General features: G+C 38.6%; 1 protein-coding gene across 1 annotated transcript in view; it reads right to left on the bottom strand.

Moving 5' to 3' along the window:
* LOC100555258 (multiple epidermal growth factor-like domains protein 6) overlaps positions 1–22129 on the bottom strand; it is a 264856-nt gene that overhangs the window by 64181 nt on the left and 178546 nt on the right. The window contains 9 exon segments of the mRNA XM_062976742.1: positions 2264–2392; positions 3163–3294; positions 9161–9295; positions 10080–10208; positions 11304–11432; positions 13211–13342; positions 13881–14063; positions 14779–14904; positions 17511–17633. Coding sequence (XP_062832812.1) covers positions 2264–2392; positions 3163–3294; positions 9161–9295; positions 10080–10208; positions 11304–11432; positions 13211–13342; positions 13881–14063; positions 14779–14904; positions 17511–17633 — 1218 coding nt within the window.

Below are 22129 nucleotides of genomic sequence, written 5' to 3'. Positions count from 1 at the left end.
TCATAATATCTCACTCCTGGCTTAGCTGGCTATAAATCATATATAATTTGGGCAGCAGATATATGAGCAATGGGAACTGGAGAAAAATAATGGGGGCAGGGGCACAGATTTCCTATCCTAGCTCTGGAATATCTATGATGGCCTTATTTCCTTGTATCCATGGTAGCCACTGGTGAATCAGCTTTTACAATTTGTCATTTTTTGGCCACCTCATGCTTTCAGTACTTCAGAGTATCATAACAATGTTCAAGGATTCCTGCTGGAGCAACCCAATGATTTGTCTAGCAAGGAGTGGGGATTATACAGTTCTCCAGGCATTGTTGACTACAACTCCCAGAATCCTTAGGAAAAATAGCCAATGATCTGAAACTATGGGGTCCAACAATATCTGAAGGACTGCCCAGCTAGACATGAAAGTACTAGCTTTCTCCTGTTATTTCTCCTGAAGAACAAATATGCGGATACTTCCTCTTAATCTAGAAGGTTACACAGCAGCTACTGGTAGACTGATAAACAGATGGACATCTTTCAGGAGTGCTTTAGTTGTGCATTTCTGCATGGCAGGAAATTGAATTACATGAAACTTGTACTCCCTTCTAAGTTTAAGATTTTATGAATGGGCCCACTTACCTTGTACAACCCCATGGCTTTTGAATATTTCAGTAGCAACATGCTGTAAGAGAACTAGCATAATAGATGCTGAACTTAAACAAGGAGAGCCTGACTTCAATTCCCTGCTCAGGACTTCTCTATGCATTGTTTTTAGGTAACACTTTCAAAATATGCTCTTTAAAATATTACATGCACACCTGTAACATAACATTTTATCATTTATTTATTTATTTACGTCATTTCTACCCTGCCTTTCTCCACTTCAAAGGAGACTCAAGGCGGCTTTACACATAGGGAACTATTTGATGCCTTAAAAACAATGTACAATTAAAATTAATAAAACAATTAGAAACCTTTAAAACAATACAATCACTATTAATCACATAATCCACAAGCGTAATCTGGGCCATTCCTATAGTCATTGCATATTATTCCATATCTATCTATTGTACAAGTTCTCCAAAGGCTTGGTCACAAAGCCATGTTTTTACTCTTTCTCTCACTTGAAAGCACAGCCATCATTCAACAAATAAAATTGCTCTTAGTAATCTAGGTAATTAGGTAGATAGTTCTGGGTAAATCACTGTTTTTTAGACTAACTTGCATCTCATGATTGTTGAGAGAATTAAAATGAAGTATTCCATTCATTTCATCTTGGAGGAAGCAGATGGACTTCTAATGAACCAAGAAAGGATGCCTTTGGACTTCTTGCACTTAAAGGCGGCTTGCACTTAAAGAAGTTTGTAGCAGCCTATTGTCTAATACACTGGAGTGCTGAATCCATTTTGGAATTAACAGGATCTATCTAAGGTACTGAACTTCGTTCTCCAAAAAGCTTCAGCACCATGGACAGATCCCATAAAATGTTCCCTTACAACACAGTGTAGCTCCTGTAAAACCCACCCTAGGTTTACCATCCTAAAGAAATAGAGACTTTGGATAGTACTTTAATAAAATGGGTAGGATAGTAAGGTCTGCCTGGCCATTGCTTAAGAAACCAGATAGAAGTGATGCCTGTTGGAAACCTATAATCTTCCATACATTCTGGTTGCCATAATTTGGTAATCCAGTGTAAGGAAGGAAATCATCTAAGATTTATATTCACAACTGAGGAATTGTCTCTCAAACTCAAGAAAGTGCAAGTAACTGTTCAGGCAAACACCCCCTCTCCACACACCCTGTAGTAATACTATGTATTAGCCCTCAAGTAAGCTGCATTGAAAATTGACAAGTGGAGGGGGGTAGCAGATGAAACTGGTTGCCAATCTGAATGCTGAAAATACAGACTGTGCTGGGAGGAACTGGCACACAGTGATGGAATAAAATTCTTCTATCAAAAGTTTCTCTGCCTCACCAGTTGTCACTCTCCATACTTCAGACTTAGATAATTAAGGATTATCAACAGCCAGGCTACATAAACCCATAAATACACAATTTCAGAAGCAATACGATTAACATGGATGTATGTATGTATGTATGTATGTATGTATGTATGTGTATATATATATATATATATATATATATATATATATATATATATATATATATCCATAGCATGAGAAAGTTAATTGCCTAAGTCAGGATTTTAGGATTTCGATTATGCCTGATGAGACAGAAAGAGCAGGTGCTGATAATGGAGGCTTTGACTTACGCTGCTTGCAGTCACGGCCAATCCAACCCGGGGGACATGAGCATTCACCAGTGATGGGGCTACACGCAGCCTTACTGTCACAGCTGCATTGCAGCAAGCATTTTTTTCCATGGTAACCAGCGGGACAAGCTGAAAAGAGACAAGCCACACAGGACTTGTCGGTTAGATATATGAACTGAAACAAAAGCATCTGTTTTCCATGAGAGAGAACAATGCTGGTCATGATCCGCTCATTAGGGATCACTAAGCAAGAGAGGACCTGAAAAATCATCAAGTACCATAGTAGGATGATCCACCCACCACTCCTGTGTGCAACACATTTCTGTGGAAACTTCTTTTTCCATATTGCTAATTTTAATATTGTATTGGACTGTCTTGTGTAATCAAACACCTGTAGAAATCACTGCCCCTATTTCACTATTTTTAGATCATAGTTCATTGTGTTATGATTATACAGAAATCTAGACACATATTATACTTCACTCTGTGGAATGGTGGTCTTGAGACAGTAATTTTCTCAGAGGAAATCCAGATGACACACATGGTATCCTGCGATGCTTCCTGTTATTATTATATTTTTAAAACATTAAAATTAATATGGAATCATTTGAGCTTTGATTTGTAAATAGCTTGTGAGCAATATATCATAATCAGAGAAAAGAGGAATGCAAGTTTGGGGTTTATTATGTTGTTGTTGTTTTTTTGCATACAAGCTGCTCTCACCCTGAATTTTAATTAGGTGTTATAAGAAATATTTACACCTTCATGTTCCATTTAAGGGAACTGCATTGATTTTTCTGCATTTTTTGATTTTTCTGCATTTTTTCTGCATTTTTCATTGTTCATTTTTCTTACATCTCAGTTTTCCCCAACACAACCTGTAAAAACCTCATACTTACAAACATTACAATACTTTCCAGTGTATCCAGAGGGACATTCACACATCCCAGTTTCTTTGTTACACTGTCCTCCGTTCTCACAGGAATCACAGGCAAGTTGACAGTTCACACCCCAGAAGCCATCAGGGCAATCTAAAAGGAAAAAAAAGAAAAAAGAGAAGAAAGCACAAAGAGATTATAATCTATACACATAATAAAAGTGAAAATATGCATGTATGTGTATGTGTCTGGGGTACCCACTTACACAGACAAGCTCCCACTTCCACAAATAGCTTTAGCTTTAGCTCCCACTACTCAGGGAGACACTAATGCCCCCCCCCCCCGATGACATTGCAGGTTATAGAAAGTGCCATAAACATGTACAAGAGCCCTGCCAATGCCCTCCACAAACACCATACTGCCCACCATCCAAATGAAGGGATTGATAAGAGTTGTAGTTCACCTACATCCAGAGTGCACTATGAACCCAAACAATGATGGCTCTGGACCAAACTTGGCATGCATACCCAATATGCCCAAATTTGAATACTGGTGGGTTTTGAGGGGAATTGGTCTGGGCATTTTGGAGATGTAGGTACTGGGATTTATAGCTCACTTGCAATCGATGAACACTTTGAACTCCACCAAAGATGGAATTGGACCAAACTTGGCACACAGAGCACCTATGACCAGCAAAAAATACTGGAGATCTTTGAGGAAAATTCACCTTGTTTTGTGGGAGTTGAAGTTCACCTACATCTAGACAGCACTGTGAATCTAAACACTGATGGATCTGGACCAAACTTTGCACACATACCTGATATGCCAAAATTTGGTTACTGGAGGGGTTGGGCGGAACTGGCCCTTTCCTTCTGGGAGTTGTAGTTCACCCACAATCAGGGAAACTGTGACCTCCACCGATGATGGACTTGGACCAAACATGGCATATAGAACCCCCATGACTAACTCAATCTACTAAAGAGGGTTGAGGGGACTGACTCACCATTGTGAGGGTTGTAGTTTACTGTACAGCCAGAGAGCATACTGAACCCCACTGATGATGTATCCAGAGCAAACTTGCCCAACATAACAAACTTGAAGTTCTGGTGGAATTTCTCGGGATTAATCTGGCATGATATCAGTTGTAGTTAATCTACAACCTTATGCATTTTGTATAATTAAAAATTGTCTTTTCCAAATGCCGGGTACCCTGGCTAATTAGTTAGCTAGCTGGCTAGCTAGCGATATATATATATATATATACACACACACACACACACACACACACACACACACACACACACATACACACACACACACACACACACATGCACACAATTCTTATAGGTATTTACTAGCAATAAAATCCCAACAATTATTTCCTCGCAAGTATTCAAAGCCTTAGAAGATTTCCCGAAACTCTAAACTCATGGAGTATACTGGGATTTAAAATCTCTTCAGGGTCTGAATTGGAATCAAGATCCATGTTAATCCTAACATAAATCATTTCACTTTTGGGAAATCTGAACCTTGTGGTTATATGGCACTTTAAGATTTACATTAAACATCGGAGTTAACTGCTTTTAAAAATAGTTCAGAAGACAGAGAATGGGGATGAGATAAAAAGACTGCCTGAAACATTCAAAAGGTGATGCTGTTACAAATGAAATGAAAATAATCTTGCAACTTTCAGCATAAGCACTACTGGCTTGCAAACCCCCCAAAACTCCTCCTCATTAAAAGACCAAACATGGACTTTTAAAAAAGAATCTTGTGTTAAACCTATCCTGCCACACTCACATAGATATATAAATGTAGAAATTAGCAAAGGCAATTTTAGGAGAAGGGAAATTGCTTTAGCCTTTTTCTGAGAGCATGAAAAATTTACTTCTAGCCAGCAAGTCTGTTGGCAGCAAGTCCAAAGAAGCCTTTACAGCCTGCTGTTCTGGTTTCCATAGAAGGCTATGAAGTCAGGAATACAGACTGTCTATGTATAATATCTTATTACGCAGGTTTAATTATATGTAAAGAGCTGTCCTGGTCAATTTCTGGCAGATGTATACCATAGACTATTGCTAGGGAACCATTCCACTAGAAGTTACCACAGAATCATACTGGAGGACCTAGGCATCCGTGCTAGCCATTTTCTAGGTCCTCAAGTGCAATTTTATGGTATTCTCAGTTAGAAGGCCAAGACATTGTTTATTTCAGGTTCCAGATTTTATACGGAAATCATTATACACAAAGTATTCTGAGAATGAATCTCTTGCATAATGAACTGTAATGGGTTTCCTACCTTAATTTGGCTCTTCCTCCAGTCTGCAATTGAATGTCATCACAATTTGTTCCAGGAACAAACAACTGTCAGGCCCACTCCTGTGACCCAGTTACTTATTATATCTATTTCCATCCTCTCTTACTTATAGGTTCAGTTCCCAGGTCTCAAGGCCTGTACTCTCATCTCTGGCCCTAAGCGCAAGAGGAAGCAGTCTCAGGATAAGAAGCATGATTGATTATTCCTGTGGCATGCTTAATGGTGTCACGAAGATCTTCTCCCATGACTTCACAAGATGTCATCCCTAAGTCTGAGATATGGAGCTGAAATCCATAGCTTAAAACAATCCAGATAGGGTAAACCTTCTTAGGAATCTCTGTGAATGTTGGGCTCTTTAGTGCATAATTTGCACCAGGAAAAAAACCCAATCTCCTCTATCAATAAATCATAATGGCCAATGATTTATGTTCCAATATTAAAAAAATCTATTTGTTTCAGTTTCCTGCTGATCCAATATCTCCTTTTAATTTGTATCTTCCTTCTGTTGTATTAACTGATTGAGACAGCATATCCATCATACATATGCTGTTGAGCTACATACTTGTAATCCTTCTGGTCTCCTGTCGAGTCACCCTGCTCTTTACTATCTCAGCAGCAGAGTAAAAGACCAAGAAAATATTAAAATGCAATTCTTGATGCAAGTGAAGCTCTATCAAGTGTTTGGAGACTATGTTGCTCTGGAGATTCGGGGATAACTTCCCCTTGACAGTGTACAGGATGCTTGCTGAATGCATTCACATGTATATGATGTGTTTTGATGCATTCATAAGCATATGGCAAAGGAGCCCGAGAATGACTTCCAGTGGGGTTGAGCAATTCTGAATAATTTAGGACCGGTTTTGTTTACCCTGAGGGTCTCTAAGGAGCACAGAATGTCTCCTGATAAAATTGGAGATGGCAAGGAATACATTTCTCTCATTAACTCCTACCTATTCACTTTTCACTTTAAAAATACACTAATCAGCCTCCTGGAAATTTCCAGGAACATTATTTTATGTTTATTTGGTAAGGAGGTGGGGTGGATGAGGTGGGGTGAACATCTTCAAGAACATATGGAAGTTGCATCCTGCTGGACATGGATGTTTGCAGTCTCCAGTTTCATGTTCACACAAGGAAACCGAAGGACAGTTATCACTGCCCTGAGTCCCTTGGAGAGATAGGGCAGGATAAAAATAAATTTTTATTATTGTTATATTATTATTATTACATCTATGTTGACAGGCTGCTCCATAAAAACCAAACCAACACTCTGGGAAGAAAAAAATAGCAAAGTGTCAGCATTCATAATGGAAGCATTTGTTTTCGTTCAGTTCCTTTATGCCTATAACACTGAGGAATAACTGGCGAAGGGGCTGACCCTTTACTTTTCTCACCAATATCAAATGTGAGAATCTTTATGTATTCTGTTCTCTCATTACCACCAAATGTGACATCTTTTTAAAAACCATTACCTCACTTTTGCAGCTTTTATGATTGTCCTCATATTCCCCATGGGGAGACTTTATTCCTTTAAACCCACCACAGGATTTATATTCAGGTTGTAGCTACATTCTATGATATTTACTTTCATCAGTTCTCGTGGGTCGATCTCCTCACCTAAACTCAGTACTAGTAATCAAAGTTAATCCTCACAATTGAGCAAGTTCTGTGAACACATGTTCCTAGAGACATGCATGGACCCCTCAATCATGTATTTGTTATTATGGCTTCACTAATAATAATAATAATAATAATAATAATAATAATAATAATAATAATAATTTATTTATGTCCTGTCACCATCTCCTATAGGTACTCGGATTGGCTTACAAAGTAGCACACAATGGTGCCACACAACATATCAAATACAATACATCAGCATTTATAAAATCAGTAACACACCAATTTACATAAAACCACAACATACAGAAATTAACAAAGCTCAACTCAAAGTGCCTAAAAGCAGGCTAAGTAACAATCTGACGGATACTTGACCCTTAACCCTAGTTTCCCCTTACTTCAACTTATTCTAAGTAATCTAACCAATAATATCCTCAAATCACATTGTTGGGTTCTCTTCTCTCAGTTGTGCTGTGGGTCTGTCTTCCAAAGGAAAAAGCACAAGACACACTGGTAGATTCCAACATATTTTTATTGTACCGAATGCCAGAACCTTCTTTTGGCCCACATATATAGGAGCTCCCACATACCAGAGGGTAATTGATGTTTTATGGCCGGCCTGTTTTATGGCTGGCATCTGTTCCTTGTCAACCAACCAGAGATGTAAAGGATTGGAGATCATGACACACATCCAGTCTCACAGTTAGATATCATTTGCCGTCAACATCCCAGGCATCTTTGTCTCCGACAAGTCACTAAACTTTAATTTATGCACTATTCATATAGTGCTTTACAATGCATTGTCTTATTTACTCTGATTTACATTGAATAATACATTTACGCAAATACAGATCCTTATAGAGGGGCAGGAGGCTACTCTCTAGCATTTATGGCCCATTCAACATTTCCCACAGCATTTGTCAGGCCACAGAAGAACTGTTGATGTTGTTGCTTCATGGAAACAGATGAAGCAAATAGTGTATGAGGAACAGTTCAGACACTAATGATGTGAATGGTCTGGGCTCCAAAGAGAAGGTAGGAAGAGGGTACTGCATCTGTGAGTGTGTCTTTGTTTCTTCCCTCTCCAAGATGAGATCAACTGCTTCTTCTTCATCTGAATTACCTTTCCCATTCCTGTCGAGAGAATGTGTTTTATCTCACTCTTGCACTGTCTCTGCAAACAGAACTCTTTGAACTCACTGAAACACATGTACATCATTTGATCTTTTTGTGTCTAATTTCTTTGAACCTGGTGTTCTGTGTATATCTGTCATGTTTGTACAGTAGGTGATTTTCCCCTATTGGTCAGATCAGCAAAAAAGGACATCTCACATTTTCTTGTGAAGATCCTACAACAAAGAGAAAACTAAAATATAAATAATCAGCTTCCCTTTTATTCAGTGCCAGCTCTGCCGATAAGCAGACTGATGTGACCATTGCCCTGGACCACAGATTCTGGCAGTTATGAGCATCATTTGCTTCATGTGTTTCCATCAGCTATAGACTCGTTTTGAATGTATTTTTGCAAGTCTGAAACCCTTGTGTATGCCTCAGAATCATGAAAGAGAACATTTTTTTTAGGTATGTCATTTGTTATGGTTGTATTTTCATTGACCAAAAGAGGACTTGTAAGATTTCCTTTTTCAGATATCAAAATAAGTTGGCAGAACTAAAGTAGCACAACTCTTGACTTTGGAAAGAGCAGAAGGGAAAATATTTGCATCCTGCAATGATTAACTTCTTATTTGTTTGACTAAATGTTTATGTGTTGTATTATCTGTCTTTCACAGGACAGCCAAAATAGCTTACAAAACAAACTGAGAAATAAATTAATCCCTAAAACACTCATCAAAATGAGAACCGTGCCACATAATTTTAAAACCCAGATAGAAGTCTTATAAAAATCACTGTTAAATATAAACAAGAGAGCCATTCTAAACCACCATCATCACTCCCAAGTACCTGGAAGGAAAATAAACTTTAGATTTATACCCCAGAAGACAAGCAGAAAAGAGTGATATGGAATGAGGGAAGAATAAATAACAATGTGGAGAAAATCATCAGGCCATATAGGAAAATGCCTACTTTTCTGACACTTGGTTCCTTCATAGCCTGGTCTGCAGATGCAAGTTCCATTTCTGGGATCACAATTCAAGGTGTGTTCCTTCACACACTGGCAATCTTCTGAGCAGCCAGCTCCATAGACCCATTTGGGGCATGCTAAAGTCAGATTAAAGATAAATATTGATATAATTATTACATGAGTAAAAGCAGACCACGAAGATTCAGTCAGGCAGGTAGACAATCCAGAATTATATTTCACCCCACCCTGCAATATAATTTCATATTAGTCTAACTCTATTCAGAAATTGATTGAATTGGTCTACATCAGTGGTTCTCAACCTGTGGGTCCCCAGATGTTTTGGCTTTGAGCTCCCAGATATCCTAACAGCTGGTAAACTTGCTGGGATTTCTGAGAGTTGTAGGCCAAAACACTTGGGGACCCACAGATTGAGAACCATTGATCTAAGTGATAAGATCATTAATGTTAGACAATACAGACTGCAATTCTATACACTCTTAAACCAGGGCTAAGTCTTACTTAGCCAAGTGGTTCTTATTCATATAGAAATGTGTAAATATGATTTCAGATTGTCCATCTTTGAAGCTTACATAAACTAATCCACTGATCCCCACTACAGGCCCACTATTTATTTTCTAGCTATTTATTTATTTAAACATTTATATTCTGCCCTTCTCACTCTGAAGGGGACTCAGGGTTGAGCACATCATATATACGGCAAGCATTTCATGTTGAGACATAAAGTAACTATAAATATACACAAGCATTAAAATCAGTTATATCAACTTAAAATCAGCTATTTATAACCAACTCAGTTCTCCATGCTGGCTCTAGTCAGTAGAGTAGGTTTCCTATTAATTATATATTCCTATTTTAATCCACAAGGTACACTTTTTGGGCATGTGGTGTGACTTGACTCACTTAGATGGCAGAAGCGACCATATAACCCAGGATCGCACAAGCAAGCTCCATATAATCTGTGGCAATATCCACTGTTAGCACAGTTGCATTTCTTGTTGCAGTGCTTCCCAAAACGTCCTTTGGGGCAGCCTGATATATATGAAGCAAAAAGAAGAAAGACAATACAAATGTCACTGAGCATCAATATGGAAATTGCTCTCTGTCATCAATAGCAACATATTGAGTGAGAGGATTTTAATTAGAAGGGCTCTTATTGATAGATATTTGTTTCCATGTTGTTTGAGATTGTAACAAGATGCATGAGAACATTTCAATAATGTTTATGTATGTTCCACTGGGCCATCACCCCAAAAATCTTATAGGAGGGCCAAGGCATTTATTTATTTATTTATTTATTTATTTACAGCATTTATATTCCGCCCTTCTCACTCTGAAGGGGACTCAGGGCGGATCACATTACACATATAGGCAAACATTCAATGCCTTTTAACATAGAACAAAGACAGGACAAACATAGGCTCCGAGCGGGCCTCGAACTCATGACCTCCTAAAACAGAGATACTTATATTTCTCATTGCAACTACAATAAGATATATAAAAACATACTTTGGGAGGCTATAGCTCCCAAAATCCTCTTACTTCCTATGCTTAATTATTATAGTATCTCGTACTTGTGTTTGGGGAAACTGATTATTTGGGTGAAAGTTTCCAGAATTCTCCAGAGTGCTCTAGCTCACTGGATGACACTGGGGATTATAACTCAGAAAGTCACTTCTCAAAGTTTTGCTATCTGTAGAGTACTACACAGTAGTTCCGAATAACTCTATGCTGCTATTCATGTTTGCTATACAACCAAGTGCATGGTTTTAATGGTGTGCCACATTAGCCTTGTAAGTTGTGGAAAGTGTGTTTCTGTGGAGTCCATGTGTGAAAGGAAGACTCCAGGTAAATGTTATAGCAGAAAAAATACGTTATAAATAATTTTAAGATCTGGAAGTCTGGAGAGTCTAGAAACCAATACAAAATTAGTTTTGAAGGGTGTAGACTAAAATGCATCTCTTTTCAAATGTTTGTCTCATCACTTCCAGCCACAAATAGGATGATTCTGCTTACTGTATTTTGACCTGAACTTGTAGTGGCAATTAAAGAAGATAATCAACACTGGAGGCAATAAAAAGAACACTCAGTGGGTAATGAGGCAAAGCAAAACCATGAAATCCTTACCATTCTCACAAAACTTTCCATTAATTCCTGGTGGACAACGACACTGCCCTGATATTGGGTCACAGGAGCCTCCATTCTGACACTTGCAGATGCTGCTACAATCTTTTCCGTGCATTCCCGTGGGGCAAGCTGTATCCAAATATGGTTAAAATAAATGAGGAAAGAAATCTAATCACATCAGGAATACAGTGACACCACCACTCAGACATATTTGAGAACTGACAATTCTGATGGTATTCCTTGCAGTTTCTATTGGCGATATTTCTCAGCTTGCTATTTATTACTGAAGGAGACTGATATAACTATGTAACATAAAGAGTGTCACGAACTGCTCACCTGTGACCATATTCTTTTTCTCTCTCACACATGAATGTCACCAAGTTCTGATCACAGCTTGGACAAATTCCCTTCTGGAACACCCAGAATCTCCAGTGACCAAAGTCAATAGCATCTGTCAAGTGTTTCATTGGCATAACTTTGTATCTTAAAACAATCATGATTGTGGGTGGATATCAAAGGAAATGGAGCAGTGGATTTTGAAATTCATTTTCCAAGTGCACACTGTTTTTTTTTTTATAGCAGATGAGATCAGCTAAGACTGACACCTGTCAAGACTGAAGGGTGCTTTGTTGTTGCCATCTAAGGACCATTTTGGTTGTCTGTCACTTGAGAAGAAAATATATGGGAGCTGAAGGGACAATATGTGTCAGACAGCATCCGTGGGTCATCTCATTCTGTGTCTCTCAATATGGTCTCATCAGCTCAATGTCAAAGCAGCTCAGGGTCAGTTTAATAGCTGATTAAACTATCAAGAGTATTTTCAAAGGGGTTTTTCCATTACCCTGAGTATCTGTGTCTTGCAGCTGCAGATCATCCCCAGTTCAAAGGGGTATCCAGCAATTTGAAAACTTTAGAAGATGATTGAAATAAATAGAATCCAGCTCAGAAAGATATGAAAATGAACACTGTAGTAGTTAAATTAATTTGGTCATGTCAGGTAAAGACTGCTGTCAATTTCTTTTTCATAAAAAAAAACCCCAGCATGGTGTAAATCATAGCTTTTCATGCAATATTTCACAGCATTCCATCGTTCCCTATAAATCTATCAAAATAATATTTGATGACATCTTTGATTTACTGAAAAGTACTCTGTCATCATTATTAGTCTATCTCTAAATTGTGTAATTGTAAGAAAATGCTTCACCAAGCCTCATGGGGAGTCATAGAAGATCCCAAAACACTGCCTAGAATTTTACATAAATGGAGAATAAGTATTCAAAAATATTTTTCTAAATGTTCCAAAACATGATTGGGAAATTCTGATGTCTGTATTGACAAGAATCTTCTCTGATGCATGGTAGTTAAAGTGGTGTTAAACTGCATTCATTCAACAGTGTAGATTCACTCTCAGTTTTTTGAAGCTATAGCTAGTAGATAGATAGACACACGTGGTCACACACTGTTCTTTATAGTGTAGCTTGATTTATTTCCTCAGGGAGGGGGAACTTCCAGTTCTCCAGATATTGGACTCTGTGACGATTGGCAAAGGTCAATGGGAGCTACAGTCATCTAATATTTGGAAGGACATAGATTCCTCATCTCTGATTTAATTAGTTTGTATCTTTATCTTTAAAACATCTAGATTTTTTTTAAAAATAAAAAACTGTCCAAGAAATTGGAAAATTATCACCATCAATCCCACCCCCCCCCCCCGAGTTGATGGCATGTTAGACTCAAATAAATATGGTTGTTGTTTCCTTCTCAATGTCTTCAATTGGATGTGGTGGTGGCAGTTACTTTCTACTCTTTAGCTACCAAAACCTGTTAGGTGATATTAATATTGAAAGAGAAAATATGCAAGGTCAGTTGAAAATCCTCAGGGTGGTTGTCAGAAGTACAATACTCACTTTCATTACAAATAATGCCAGTCCATCCGGGCGGGCAGTCACAACCAGTGTTGTTACTGTTGCAGTTTCCTCTGTTCATACAATCTGAACAACTTAAGCTGCAGTCACTACCAAACATGTCACTCAGGCAAACTGAAATGAAAAGTTATAAGAATCAAATTTGAAATCAGACAAGCCTACCTCTATCCATACTGAACAATCTTGAGGTGAACAACTGCTGATGGCAAACCAAAGCTAGTGGCTGTCCCTGAAGAAACAGAACCTAATTCATATTTGGGAGATGCTCATGATTTTTGTCCATACTGCTTTTTGGAAGTAAATGACCAACCTACATATTCTGGATTATTCAGCAGTTGTCCTCCAGATTTTACACTTATATGTTTTGCAGTCTATTTTTCTGCTCATGAAAATGTAACACAATAGAAATAAAAATACTATTTTGGGAGGAAATACTCTATTATTGGCCTAATCTTATTCTTCTGACTAATCTTGACTAGAGTAGGCTCACCAAATTAATAGGCTTTAATGATGTGTTGCTTCTATTTGTGACTAATCAACAAAATTGCAAACATAATTTATTTATTTACCACATTTATTTATGCATCACTTTCGCAGTGATCTGCATGCGAACTGTGGAAAGTGAAAATGCCAATTTAAAAGAATCTCTCACCAACTCTGTGGACAAGAGCAAGTTCTCCACGAATGTCTTCATTGTCATCATCATCATCATAGAAAGAGCTTAGTGAAGTACTGAAGTGAAGAAGCTGAGGTGGTCTTCTGAAGCGAAGGTCAGGACTTCCAACTATCTCCAGTTCTTCTTCATCCTCCTCTTCCAGTTCATCCTCATCTAATGCTAAGATAAGATATGAAATCCTTACATTTTCCTCTTAGTAAAGAAATACAAAGTCTTCTTGTATATAGAACTCGAGTTCTCTTTAAGGTGTTCTTTCTCCCCAGAGAGCTAATGGGCTATGGCCTTCCTGTTACATCCTTGTTATCTGGCCCATTACTCTCCAGGCATTGGAAGGCCAGTACATGCAACTTAGAACCTTAGAGAAAGAAATACAGTTGTGAGTATAGTCCCCTTTATCCCCTGTTCATGTGACCTCTTTGATGCCTAGATAGAACTGTTGTCGAAACCTTGATCCCACTTGTTACTAAGAAACAATCAATAAATAAGCAGCAGGCAATATAAAAAGGAATGGGAATTTCCAAAGACATTTATCTTAGGCTTTTGGGTCCATTCTGGTGACAAAACAATCCTAGGATGAAGAATCTCACTTTGGGGTATTTGTATTGACTTCCAACTGTACAAAAAAAATTCCACACATCATCATTTGGATGTGTGCGGCCAAATGATCATCTTTAGCCACAAACTGTACTCTGAACCTCAGGATTTGAACAATTATAAATTTGCTGGCATAAGGATTACTCAATTTGATTTGATTTTTAAGAAGTGCACACTATTGAAATGTCTCACTCTAAAAGCATGCAACTTCTAAAAACCATGGTCAGCAACATGAGTTTTCATTCTGGAAGACTTTCTAAATATATATGGTAGAACTTACAGATGCAGGACTTTCTATTCACACTGTTAAGCCTATATCCTTCTTCACACATACACTCATAAGAACCCAAAGAATTAATACAGTGTTGGTCACAGCCATCAGTGTCAGCAAGGCATTCATCGATATCTGGGATGAAATAAGAAGAGCAAATCATGAGTGCATCAATCAATTTTGATTAAGAACATTGCAGTGTAATGATGATGGTGGCAAGTACTTAGGTTACATCAGGAATTATCACACTGGTTATAATCTCTTTGGAAAAGGAATACAGTAGAGTCTCACTTATCCAACACTCACTTATCCAAGCTTCTGGATTAACCAAAGCATTTTTGTAGTCAGTGTTTTAATACATCGTGATATTTTGGTGCTAAATTCGTAAATACAATAATTACTATATGGCATTACTGTGTATAGGGGAATAGCGTCTAGATCCAGGGAAGTTATGCTCCCCCTCTATTCTGCCTTGGTCAGACCACACCTGGAATACTGCGTCCAATTCTGGGCATCGCAGTTGAAGGGAGATGTTGACAAGCTGGAAAGCGTCCAGAGGAGGGCAACTAAAATGATCAAAGGTCTGGAGAACAAGCCCTATGAGGAGAGGCTTAAAGAACTGGGCATGTTTAGCCTGCAGAAGAGAAGGCTGAGAGGAGACATGATAGCCATGTACAAATATGTGAGGGGAAGTCATAGGGAGGAGGGAGCAAGCTTGTTTTCTGCTGCCCTGCAGACTAGGACGTGGAACAATGGCTTCAAACTACAGGAAAGGAGATTCCACCTGAACATTTGCAAAAACTTCCTTACTGTGAGAGCTGTTCAGCACTGGAACTCTCTCCCCTGGAGTGTGGTGGAGGCTCCTTCTTTGGAGGCTTTTAAGCAGAGGCTGGATGGCCATCTGTCGGGGGTGCTTTGAATGCTATTACCTGCTTCTTAGCGGGGGGTTGGACTGGGTGGCCCAAGAGGTCTCTTCCAACTCTACTATTCTATGATTCTATGACCCTTACAAGTCAGTTTTCAAATGTCTGCTGAAATAACAAGGTCTTAACTTGTACTCCTTCTTGGAAAGAGCTTTCAGATCCTAGGATTAGCCACCGAGAAGGCCCTCAACTTTATTTCAACCAGAAAATATGTGAAAGTGGTGGGACAGAGAGAAGGATCAGGGCCATGACTTCCTTGATTAAATCAAACTATTTGCAAGATGGTCTTTCTCTTTTCCTACAGTCCTCCACCCTACCAAGCATTCTATTCTGAGAGAGTCTTACTTTGGGTATGTTTCTTCAATTTCATGTCATGCCCAAAGCAGGACAGCCTCGGTTTAGTCACTGTAGCTTCTAGACAGAGTTCAGGATTGATTCAATCTAAAACCTATTCATTTGACTTTTGGTGGTGCAGCTATAAAATGCTACTCATCATTATACATAGAAAATATATTTACAAATATTGTATTTTCTGTGAAGAAAATGCTGTTTTCTAAACAGAAAACACAGTACAGTAGAGTCTCACTTATCCGACTTCCGCTTATCCGACACTCCGTATTATCCGACGCCATCTAGTGGCCAATTGGAAACATTGCATCCTTCACTCAATCCAAGGTGAGAGCTGTGGCTCTTTCCCTTTCGAAAAAACTGGAAGGAGGAAAGCGCATCTCCGAAGGGAAGGGAGGGAAGGGGGGTGAATCATCCCATGGGGGGCCATTTATATGCGAGGGAGGGAGGGAGGGAGGAGGGGGAAAAAAGGAAACGCATGGCTCTTCCTCCCTCTTTCTCTTGGTGCAGGCAGAGCCTCGTGTCTCCAAACCGGCCTTGTTTCCAAATCAATGATTGGAAGGAAAGAATGGGGAGGGAGAGAAGCCAAAGCAGCTGGCTGCCTTCTGTAATCTCCTTACCTGGGTGGGCGGGCGGAGGACCCCCCTTTCCTCCTGCACACACACACACATTTTGCTCCAGATCCCCCCTCTCTCTCTCTCCTTCCTTTTTCTCCCCCACGCACTCTTCTTCCTCCTCCTCCTCCCTCTTCTCCCTCTTTTACCCCTGTCAGCCTTGCAGCAACTTGCACTTCTGTCTTCCTCCTCCTCCTCTTTTAACCCAAGCAAGAATCATTAGAGGCATAGCACCCTAGAAACACAAGAGACCCCCTCCTCCCTTCAGAGGCTCTCCAGCCCAGCCCCGTTCTGCCAGGCTGGAAGGCACAAGCCAAGCCCTCCTCCCAACACAGAGCCACCCAGTTCCAGGTGAGATTCTGGAGACAGTTGACCAATATCAAATATTTAGCAAATTTTTGTTTCCCAGTGTTGCCATTGCTCTGCTCAATATGGGATTCTAGAGATGATTAATCTACAGTATATTAGTGTGTTCCCAGCTTCCAGGGGTTTTGTATTTCAAACAGGATGTTTTGGTGCTTAATTTGTAAAACCATAATGTAATTTGACATTCAATAGGCTTTTCCTTAAACCCTCCTTATTATCCAACATATTCGCTTATCCAACGTTCTGCCGGCCCGTTTATGTTGGATAAGTGAGACTCTACTGTACTTCAGGACTTCTGCTGCAGAAAATTTGTTTGTTTTACATCTATAGTATTTTTTATGCAGGAAACATTTTCTTTTCCCAATCTTTTTACAGAGTAAGTACCAAATTGTGGACAGTCTTTCTTGCAGCATGAAAAACAAAATGCTAAACATTCTTATTCCTTTCTTCCAAATGAAAATTAGTGATACATTATACCCTTAATATTTACCATCACATCCACAGCCATCCAGAGAAAGTCGGAATCCTGCCTTGCAGCTACATTCATAGCCTCTGACATAGTTGATGCAGAACTGTGAACAGCAAGCATCTCCCGTCTCACATTCATCCAGATCTATGGGAAGAATGAAAATTCTCCAAAACATGTAGAAGAAATTCACATAAGAAAGATTTCAAACAGAAACGAAACAAACGAAAACAATGAGAACTGTATGAAACAAAGATCAACTCTTTAAATATTATTAGACTGTAACTTCCAATAATCTTATGCAGTATAGCCAATGGTGAGAAATAGAAGGAGCAGCAATTCTACATATGGAGATCTGTAGTTTCACCTTAGATTCACTGTAGGTCAGAAACAACTTGAAGACACACAACATAATGCTTCCCACTCAACCCATGTACTTAAATAATTCCTTCACTAAAGAATGATGCTTGATTGCATTGATGAAATAGTGAAAAATTACACAGTAGCCAAGAGCCTTCACGAGAATGTTCCTAGTTAATCTCTAATAATAATAATAATAATAATAATAATAATAATAATAATAATAATAATAATAATAATAATAATAATAATTATTCTTATATCCCGCCCCATCTCCCCGGAGGGACTCGGGGCAGCTTACATGGGGCCAAGCCCGGTCATAACAATATAAAACAAGCAGTAAAACAAATCAAACAACAATAAAACAAGTTATAAAACACATACAGTACATCATGATAAAATCATGGATAAAATCTGTAGGAAATTGGGCTAAAGTGCTAGTTAAGTCGAAATCTGTCATCTGTCACAACTCATTTACATGGTTGTTACTTTGCTACAACCCTTGTCCCTATCTTAGAGCATTAAAAAAACAAAAACAAACACACACACTACATTTCCCCTGTTTTCTCAAAGGCATTCATGGTTCATCACAAAATTAGATGAGATCTTGTAAATAATGTAATTCAACTTCCAATCAATGATAGAAAACTACTACTACAGTATCACTAATATGTGGTCATATTCAAAGAAAGCCCACCATCCTCTGAGAAAGTCTTTCCTACTGGTCAAGTAGCTCATGTTATCAGGAGATTCTTTCAAATATTTATTTTTATTTCTTTTAACTAAATCCATCACTCTGGATCCTATTTTATTGTACATGATTCCAACAGCACTGTTGAATTATATTACTAAAATCAGTCACTGCTCATCAGAATCTACAGCACTACATCTACACATGAATTCTTGTGTAAATTCATCCCATAGAAAACCTCTTTCTGAACATCAAAGGCCACCGTGAAATGCCCCGAGTAAAAATTTTCTCAGACCATATATTTTTAAGGTCAGTTTCTTTTAAAAAATAAAATAACATTTGTGACACTTCAGTAACCATCACCATCACATTGTGCTTTAGCCAGAGCTGGGATTGCATACATCCTGAAACTGCTGACCCACAAAAGATGAAACAAGGCCAAAAGAAAAAAAGCGTTGATTGTCTATCTGAAAGATGATCAGTCCATGCTGAATGGGCACAATTTCTCCAAAGAAGCAACAAGAGGAGTAAAAGGTCAGTCTGGCAATTAACCTTGGAAAGGGTGCTAACATTATTAGAGAATATAGTCAACACAAGGAAAAGAGAAGGAAGTGTAATCTATCAATTGAGGTTAGAGGCCACTGCAAAATTGATTAATGCAAGTTATTGGAACCAGCAGCACTGCTTTTCCTGAAAATGTCACACACAAAAAAGCTGGTGGGCAATATTTCAGATAATATCACAGGACTGAGGTAGTGTATTTCTCCCCAAATACACTACACTTCAAAACATGCCAACTTGCAGTTAATACAAAATGCCTTATTTGCAAAAGAGTTTATTTAGTCTTCTCTTGATAGAGACTGAAAGCATTGCACAGCAAAGACATGTTGTACCATATTTTGTGCATCAAAGTTTGGGTTGGCCACAATGGAGGCCACATGTTGGACAAAGAGTCCATTGGTTCAATCTAATTTGATTCATCTTTCCCACATGGCAGAGGGTTGCTTTATTGGACCTTTTCCACTCATGACCTCTTTCCACCCGAGAAATTTTTACGTGAACCCAGGTATATAAGAATATAAAACAGATATAAAAATCAAACATTTATTGATAACAAAAGAGCATTTGCAATGCTGATTTGCATAATGATAAACAGGCTAATTTTCCTTTTTGTGGATTACAGCTGAAGTCTTTTCTACAGAGTCTGCTGTAAACACTGCATGGTGTTGCTAATTGCCAAATTTTTAGGGACCTCACCATTAAGATATTTATGGTCAGAACCTACAGTTTTAAAAGCCCTGGTCTAGACAATCCACAGGACCCCATTAAGCTCTCAGATTCTATGATGCTATGATGATAATTCATTTATATGCCACTCTGCAAATAAAGCCTTCAGAGTGTCATGATCACTGAATACTATGTATAAACCAAAGGTATGGTATGTTTGGCTCCCCTGGTGTTTTGAAATATAACTCTCCCAAATTTTTGTCTGGGTGAAGCTGGTTGTAGCTGTAAGTCAAAACATCTGGAGCAGTGGTTCTCAACCTGTGATTCCCCTATATGTTTTGGCCTTTTTATGGTTAGTTTTATTTCATGTATGTATATATGGCATTGAATTGTGCCTTTTGTTGTGACTGTTATGGGCTGTACAACCATGTTCCAGAAGCATTATCTCATAATGTTTGGCACCCCAGGCAGGAAGCAGTCAGGCTTTGAAGCTGCAAGGCTATTCAGTGCTAATCAAGCTGGCCAATTACAACATTCACACTTGCCTCAAGCAGACAAGAGTTCTTTCTCCCACCCTGAACATTACAGAGATATATAAACCCTACTTGCCTAGTTTCCAACAGACCTCACAACCTCTGAGGATGCCTGCCATAGATGTGGGCAAAACCTTAGGAGATAATGCTTTTGTAATATGGCCATACAGCAACCCAATAAATAAATAGTCCTTTTTCTGTCAAATGTTGCCTGACCAACCATGTATGAAATCCATTGAACACTAGAAATGTGACAAAATACCTCTGGCTCTGGATTGCAAACAGCATAACATAAAGCTTTCAAAAGTAAGTTGCTCCTGCTCTATCAGCTATAGATATGACAATTCTATGGTTCTTTTACTAACCTGACTGTCTGATAGGCTGGTGTTAAATAGTTTAGAAGAAGAGTAATGGTCTGACTAATTTAATAGTTTAGAAGAAGTGTAAAAAGCTATGAAGCAGTAGGCTATCTAATCACTCATTCCCTTCCCAGCTTTTAACATAAAAAGGAGAGATTTATTCTAGGCACCAATTCTTCAAAGCTAAATCCCTTGGAGATAGAACATGCAAGTGGTTAAACCTGAACCAAAGGCACATACGTTCAACTCATTCCTCAGCTGTAAAGTTCACTCGGATGTTCTGAGACCTTGTGTGCAGCATTGCTTTGGTGATAATATTCTTTAATCCATAGGCTGGCAGTTTATGTGGGTTCAACGGCCTATTTCTCCTGTGAGAAATGCAATTTGTGTGATAGCATACCAAACCACTGCTGAATATGCTACCAAAGGTTGGTGGCATATGGCAAAATGTGTTTATTTTTGCTTTTAAAATCCCACATCCTTTTTGGGAAAAGGCATATGCTCCCCACATATAATGTTTACAATTGGATGTGCACATTCAGGAGGACAAGTTTATTTTTAAACAGTGCATGTGGGCAGCACACACCTTGGTTGAAGGGAAGGTGGCAATTTGAAACAAAGTGCTGCTTTTTCACCTAGCTGGTGAGTTTTGGTACCAAAACTGACAGCAGCAATAGGGGATTCAGGGGGAGAGATATCTTCAAAAATAGATATACCCACACATTGCCTGTCTCTGCTTTAGTTTCAGTTTGAAAATGGTTTCTTTCATTCCTGTTTGATGCTCTCCTTCCATACATCCCTAGTGTTTTTGCTGCCATGCATTTCGTTCACAGAGGATTCATTTATATGAGGGTCATTTATTGCTTCCATCATTATATTAATATGGGGCCTGTGAGATAAAGGTGTCATTGTAAATATATGATTTATGTATGAATACCCTTATACTCATAATATTTTTTGAAATCTATCTATATATTTATACATCTGTCTTCCATAACACAGCTCAGAGAATCTCCTGACTCTTTGCTGCTCTATCATATGCATGCTCTGTGCCTTTTGGCAGAAAGACAGTGGAAAAATGTATAATGTATTATTTAGATTGAGGCATTGACCTTCAGGTCATTAGCAAGCCGTCTTCTTGTTTTTATCTGAGTAATAGTAAACTTTGCCATGCCCCCTTATAAATCAATGATTTAACAGCTATAATTTGGGGGGTATGGAGCACCTCTTTTTGTGTTAGGATGCCTTTTTTTGATTTTTGGATACAATCTTTTAGGAAATATGGAAGCGGGTTGGAAAAGGCTTACACACATTAACACCAACATCACTTCTTCACCTGTTCAATTTTATCTGGGAACCTAAAGACTCATAGTTCCCTCTCTGAATGAAATCATTTTCAGGGTGAGGAGGTGTCATATAGATCTGATGGTTGTTTTATGTGCTCAATTTGTTTCTGACTTACGATGGGCCAAA

Source organism: Anolis carolinensis, chromosome 3 (assembly GCF_035594765.1).
Source record: "Anolis carolinensis isolate JA03-04 chromosome 3, rAnoCar3.1.pri, whole genome shotgun sequence".
Lineage (NCBI taxonomy): Eukaryota > Metazoa > Chordata > Lepidosauria > Squamata > Dactyloidae > Anolis > Anolis carolinensis.
Note: the sequence above shows the minus strand (reverse complement) of the source record. Positions and strands in the feature narration are given on the sequence as shown.